This window comes from Triticum aestivum, chromosome 6A (genome assembly GCF_018294505.1).
Source record: "Triticum aestivum cultivar Chinese Spring chromosome 6A, IWGSC CS RefSeq v2.1, whole genome shotgun sequence".
NCBI lineage: Eukaryota > Viridiplantae > Streptophyta > Magnoliopsida > Poales > Poaceae > Triticum > Triticum aestivum.
In genome coordinates this window covers 325525697-325532595 of record NC_057809.1, presented here as the reverse complement: position 1 = coordinate 325532595, position 6899 = coordinate 325525697, and the positions used below count along the sequence as shown (strand labels likewise).

The window sequence follows — 6899 nt, the reverse complement described above, 5'->3', positions numbered from 1 at the left end:
GCGGGTGGTGGTGACTGCCCCGAAGGAGCCCTGGATGAAGCAGAGGAGCGACCACCCTTGGTGGCGGCGTTTGCCGAGAGGGCGCCGTTGCCCCTGGAGCGGCGCGTCTCGACTTGTTGCTCAGTAAGCAGGAGGCGTGAAAAGACCTCGTGTGCTGGCATGGGCGTGGAGTTGCCCCTCTCATTGATGATCTCGACTAGGGCGTCATACTCCTCATCAAGACCATTGACAATAAACGAGTTGAACTCGGAGTCGGTGAGGGGTTGTCCAATGGAGGCCAGCGTGTCGGCGAGACTCTTGACTTTGTTGTAGAACTCAGTGGCGGTGGAGTCAAGCTTCTGACACTCCCCAAGTTGGCGACGGAGCCCAGATACACGAGCCTGCGACTGTGCCGCAAACGAGCGCTCAAGAATAGTCCATGCCTCGTGGGACGTCTTGGCGAAGACAACAAGCCCAGCAACGGCCGGAGAGAGCGACCCCTGGATGGAGGAGAGGTTCGCCTGATCCTGCCCTGTCCAGACACGGTGAGCCGGATTATAGACCGGACCGTGCACGCTGTCAACCAGCGCAGGAGGGCAAGGGAGAGAGCCGTCGACATAGCCAAGCAGATAGTGACTCCCAAGAAGCGGAAGAACCTGCGCGCGCCAGAAGATGTAGTTGTCCGACGACAACTTGATGGTGATGAGATGGCCGAAGTGAAACGGCGGCGGCGGCTGCGATCCCATCGAGGAGACTGGCTGAGGTGAGACCACCGTGGAGACAGTCAGAGGGGCAGCCGGCGCGGTGACAGAGGGCGCGATGGCCGCGGTTGACGCCGCGAAGCCTGCCAGCGCGACGTCCTCCGCCACCAGCGGCGCAGTGGCCGAGGGCGCGACAGCCGCGGTTGACGGGGCGGCGGCGGTGTGGGCCACAAGCGCCTGCCCGGGCGAAGTAGCAGCCGGCGGGAGCGCGAAGAGGGAGCCGACGCTCCGTGTCCCGATCGACGCCTGAAGGGAGGCGGCATCCAGCGGCCTCGAGAGAAGTGCCGCGAGGGAGGCCGGCAGAAAATCGGTGGCGGTGGAGCCGGACGCAGCGGCGGACGTCATAGCAGTCGGGCGACGGCGACGGCGGGCGCGGCGGCGGCGGTTTAGGGTTTTTAGGCGGAAGCGGACGTAACCTAGCGTGATACCATGTAAGACAATAGACTTTGGGAGGAACCGGCACAACCCACTAGGGGTGACCTATCACATATATATATATATATAATGAGGTGGTATACAACGTTACAATATACACATGTAAATAAAGTCTAACATGAAGAAAGTATCGAGTTGAGATGCAGCCGGATGTGGTGTGGTTCTTGACAAGATTGAAAAAAAGCGATCGAAACGGCGCAGCAGATCGATGGAAGCGGCGTGCACACGCGGCTTGACGGCGATTGGGGCAGCAGGTGCGTGGCGGCGGCAGGGCTAGAGCATACACGACCCAATCAGCACGAGGCGATGGCCTCGTCCGGGTGCGGGTCCAAGTAGGCCGGCGGGGCAAAGCTCGGATGCGGCAAGTGCAAATCACGCTGCTGGAGTCCCCAGGCTAGACGCGTGCGAAGCGGAAGCTGCGAACTAATCGATCTGGAGAAGGTTGGGCAAAGACACGAGAGATTTGTTTTGACAAAAAGAGTTGGCACAAGGCTCAAGAATCAGACCGTGATTGCTACTTAGAAAGGAAAGAAAGATAAGTCCAAAAGCTATGTGTGATTGTATGTGGAGTGGAGTTTGACTAGCGTCATTGGTCTCCTCTGGTAGGTGCATACAGGAAGGCTACATGAGACTTTATTTTTGGTCTCCTTTTGTTTGGTACACAGTTTGTGTATGGATGGCAGTTGCACTTGAGGATTTGAGGAGTCCGGAGCGTGCTGAGCAGGATCATGCAAACATAGGGCGTCCAAGACATGCACAGATGTGCACGCAGTTGTGATGCAGGGTGGAGTATGATTGCAGTCGGATATGTTCGGTTGGGTCGGACTGAACAGTCTGACGGATCGACGTTGATCGACGTAAGTCGGTTGGTACCGAAGACGGTGGTGAAGTCAGCGACGACGACGACATAGGTGCGTGATGCTGATAGTGACCGACTTCTGGGGCGTGGAAACACGTGGCACAGGCCCGAGGGCTTGTGTGGCTTCAACAAGACTATGGCGCGAGGTTGATTCAAGACGGTGCACACGGAGCTTGAAGTTGACGGGGCGCGAGGGTGGACTGATCATCTACCATGGAGCCATGTCGAAGGTGGAGCTGGATTGAGGGGCTACGGTGTAAGGATTCAGGGAATCGAAGCCTATTCAGCAAAGGCGAAAAAAGCGAGAGGCACGTAGTTCAGACTGGAGCCAGTGGTCTGATGGAAACGTGAAACTCGTCATCGGTCGGTGATGATCGGTGGTACTCTGCAGTGGGGGTTGAGTGGTGTGGTTCACGACCCTTGAGACTCGACCAGGACAGTGGAGGCTCGACGCGGTAATAGCGGCGAGGCGTGCAGTTAGCACGGGACATGGAAACGGGCCAGGGCTCTGGTGGTCATACATGTGGTGAGACAACTGCGAATTTGACTCGGGATGACTACAAGCAACGGTGAAATTTGTTCAAGTTTCAGACAGACGGTCAAGAAAGGAGCAATAATGTTGGGTTTAGATAACTCTTATGTGTGACACCCAATATGTGAGTTGTTCATTTTCACGCAGGTCAGTGATCAGTGTGTGATGCGTTGAACGGAGCTCTGAAAGTTGGGAGCATACACTAGAGTAAAGAGGAATTTAATTTTGCTCGAGTGTTGACAGTGGTCAAAAAAAGAAGGGACTACAAGTTGTAGGTGGAGTCACATGGAATCTTTGGAGTAGCAGCGATACTCATGGGATAAGCTCAAGTTCAATGTACATAGAAGTTTGACGCATGGACAGATTCAGGATGGTGGAGAATATTCGTCAAGGTGGAGTTTGTTGGAGTTGTGTCGAATATAGTGTACAAGGTAGGTTACAGTTGGACTTGTAGTTGTATTGTGTTTAGATAGGATATGGAGTCGTGTCCAAGTAGGACATTTGTATCCTAGGCCTCTCACATATAGCGGTGCTAGACACACGATGTAACCTATGCTAACATAATAGCACCGGAATGCAGGGAAAGCCGGCGGCATGTGCCGGTGTCCAGGGCGACCGGGTGCGGTATTGTGACGGTGTCACGAGGATGTAGCCATATTGGTGTCGTGCCTCGTGTGATTGCTTGGTCCTCGGATGATCAACGGTATGCCTCGGATTTATTCTAACAAGTCTAGACATTCTCAATGCTCACTCTTCATCAGAAAAAAGAAAAAAGAAAGATAAGATAGGGACAAATGTTTATTTCCCTTAAAAGTTCTAGAAGCAATTAAGATAAAATCGGAGCGTCAAAAGGATAAAGAACGAAACCGAAGGGTAAAAGAGGGAGGGAGAGAGATAGAGATAGAGGAAGAGAAGAGATGAATCTTTGTTGACATGTAGAGATGAACCTTCAGAAGTTCAGATATGCTAGTACATAACATAGGCTAAGAGAAGCCAATCGCCACGGCATCTCTAGTAGTGGTGGTGGTGGTGACCTTTACGTACATCCAAAGTAAGTACATCACTCTAATACTCTACTAGTTACACACCGTACACAGCTAGTTATACGCGTAACCCCAATCGTACGTACGTACAGACGTTGTACTTACACAATCCTACGCGTAGATGGCATAGCGCATGCTCTCACGCACCATGAGGTGGCTGACCTCGTCGGCCCGTGGCCGCCATACGCTCGCCGCCCAGGCTTCCTCCGTCGGCAGGTCCTCGCCGTCAAAGCGGACGGCGCACGCCAGTGCCAGGAGCGCCCTGGCCATGGCGCCGCCCACGCTCGGCGCCACCGCCGCGGCGGCGCCGGCATCGCCGTGGGCGCCGAGGCCGAGCGCGCTCTCGTCCACCACCCGCGCCGTAGACCTCCTCCCCCTGCGCCGCCGCCACCGCAGGCCCTGCCGGACGAGCGCCACCACGTCGCCCCACATGAAGACCGCCGGCAAGAAGCTAGACACGGGCGGCACAGCAGTATGGAATGGACTGATCACACGTACGTACGCGCGCGGCCTCTCCTCGAACTCTCACCACCAGAGCTTGGCGGGGACACGGCAGCCGAAGCACATGCTTACGTGCACGCACACTCTTGTCGATCACACGGCTCGCACCACGCCCATGGATCCTCCCGTGCTTGGAGCCACCAGCTGCGTCGTCCACACACACAGCATCTCGGTGGGGGTTGTGGCAGATCACAGGTATGGTATATATGCGCGCTGGTCCGAGGGAACTAGAAGGGAGCGGAGCTGGGGGATGGTGGAAGCACGCAGGGATCACGGTGGTTTATATGGAGGGAGGAAGAGGAGACAGGCGGAAGAAGATGATGGTGGTGGGGAGAGGGGAGCACTCAACGGCACGTACTAGTGGGGTGGGATTCCGCTGTGCGCCTCTGTGGTGGTGGTGGTGCTTGTTTCTTTCCTTCACCGTGTGTGACTGCGACGGGGAGACGCAAGCCAAACCTAAACTAATGGCATCTTCAGCCGCGTCTTCAGAAAGGTCTCGTCAGGCGTTTTTTTTGCACCGGCGGTGAAAAAAGGCCCAGTCGTATCTTCAGGAGCTCGATTTTCACCGGCCTGGGCCGAAAACAGCGCCGGCGGACCCAGGCCGAACCCGGCGCGCTGAGGGACGCTCAAGGGCGACGGAGCGAACTGTTTTGCCGCGAAAAAGCCGCGGGCCAGTCGCGTCAGGGACACGGCGGCTCGTCTTCCCCCAACTGCCTCGGTTCACGCGGGGAATCAATGGCAAGGCTACCGCCGGTCAGCCTTGCCGTTGATTCCTCACGAGCGGCGCGTCACGGGACGGCGCGCCGACGCCTCCCCTCCCTCGCATGCGTACACACGGGCGCGGAGCGGCTATAAAAGCCGGCGGTCTCTCGCCTGTGCCCACACCAGACTCGCCCCTCGCCGCCGCCCAGCCCCTCTCCCTCCCTCTCCGTCTTCCTCTCCTGAGCGCCACCGGCAGCCCCTCTCTACCACCGCCAAGCCCGTCGCCATGGCAGAGCGCTTCCCCGGAGACGAGGCGGCGGCGAACGACTTCGGCCGACATTCGCTCCGCAAACAGGAGTCCTGGCTCCTGTTCCAGGCGAACATCCCGGCGCCGCCGGACATGCGCGCCGGGCCGACGGGGTGGCGGCTCAGCGACGGGGGAGTGCCCGTTCCCCCGTTACCCGACGTCGTGGCGAAGCCCAGGTACTTCGCCGAGGAGGTCGAGGTCGGGCGCGCCTCCCTGACCGACGACGAGCGCTCCCTCCCCCAGTACGCCGCCGGCAATCACGCGACTTGGGCGGCGTACTTCCAGCGCCGCCAGCAGCAGCGCCTGGCCTCCACCAACGACGCGCCGGTGGTCGGCGGCGCGAAGAACAGCGAGGGGCGCCGCCTGTGGTGGGGCGTCCCCGGCCGCACGCTGGATGGCGTGCTGGCGTACCTCGATGGCGGCAACAACCCGCCGTTGACCTATCCTGCGACGGGGGCCGCCCCGTTGCAACACCGACGCGCATGGGCGCCAAGGAGGTTCGCCTCCTCCTCGTCTTCCTCCTCTCGCTCATCTTCCCACTTCTCCGGTTCTCCGGCGCTTCTCGGTGTCAAGGCCGAGCCCGCGGCGGAGACGCCAATCGATCGTCGCACTCGCAGCGTCGGCATCGTCATCAACGAGGGCGGCCGGCGCGCCTCCTCCTCGTCGGCTCCTCCGCGCTTCGTCAAGCCAAAGACGGAGCCGGGGCTAGCGCCGGTGAAGACGGAGCCAGGGCTGGCGCCGGTGAAGGCGGAGTTCGACGACGACGACGCGGCCCTAGAATGGGCGCGCCAGGACTCCATTGCGATGGAGAAGGCGCGCCGGGAGAAGGAGAAGGAGCGCCAGCGCGCCGCCCTGCGCCGCTTCGAGGAGCGCCGACGCGACCGCGATGAAGACGGGGTCGTCGTCTTATGCGACAGTGACGACGACGACGACGCGCCGCCGCCAGTCCGCCATGGCGACGCCAGGCAGGGGTCCAGCAGGGGCGCCCGCGTCAAGGAGGATAAGGCTGACGACGATGATGACGGCGACGAGTTCAGCCCCTTTCTTTTTTAGATTAGGTTAATGTAATGAAAATGCGCGAATTTCACCGAAATTTGCCATGTTTGACCGAAATTTAACTAGTTTTTATCATAACTTCGCCGAACGGTCCTTTTTTTTATTTTAATACGCGCCTGGGGCGGTCATGGGGGCCGACGACTGAAGACCGACTCGCCCCCAGGGCCATTTTTTGCGCCGGCTCACCCCCAAACGGCGCTTTTAAACGCCCCCTGGGGGGCCAACGGCTGGAGATGCCCTAATCTGTGCATGGAAGCAATTGTTTCCCTTTCTTTCTTCGGGATTAATGTTTCCTGGTACTATGTAGTTGTTGTTTGCTTACGGCATAATAACGTCACCGGTGTTAGGCTACTTGTAACGTATAAACTTCGCTCGCGAATCGACCAGGGAGGAATGCACTCCTCCCCTTAATCTTCACCGGCGAGTTTATGGATTCGCCTCCCCTTCGCTTGCCGCTTCAGCGGTCAATGGCGGGAAGAGGATTTCTGGTGCCTCGAATCTGACTAGTAGATAAGTAGGGCTTTAGTCCTCACAGAGACGGCGTTTGGACGGATGGCGGCGCTTCCTCTTCGAATCAGTCTTTCGGGCTCTGATCCTTCTCAAGTTCGTTCGTTGGGACGAATTAGACGGAGCTTCGGCGTAGATTCCTGCCAGCTCCTTGGGACAACGAGGTTAGGATTTCTCGTCATGCGTACGCAACGACGATATTTGGTGTTAGTTTTTT

At 58.1% G+C, this 6899-nt stretch overlaps 1 protein-coding gene across 1 annotated transcript; it reads right to left on the bottom strand.

Moving 5' to 3' along the window:
- Nucleotides 1-3467: 3467 nt before the first annotated feature.
- LOC123127500 (uncharacterized) lies at nt 3468-4486 on the bottom strand. The gene has a single exon (XM_044547229.1). It carries the CDS (start codon nt 4039-4041, stop codon nt 3721-3723), a length of 321 nt encoding a protein of 106 aa, XP_044403164.1. The 5' UTR covers nt 4042-4486; the 3' UTR covers nt 3468-3720.
- Nucleotides 4487-6899: the final 2413 nt, after the last annotated feature.

Excerpts from the sequence above, each read along its gene's own strand:
- LOC123127500 (XM_044547229.1), bottom strand. The coding sequence starts at position 4,041 with ATGTGGGGCGACGTGGTGGCGCTCGTCCGGCAGGGCCTGCGGTGGCGG.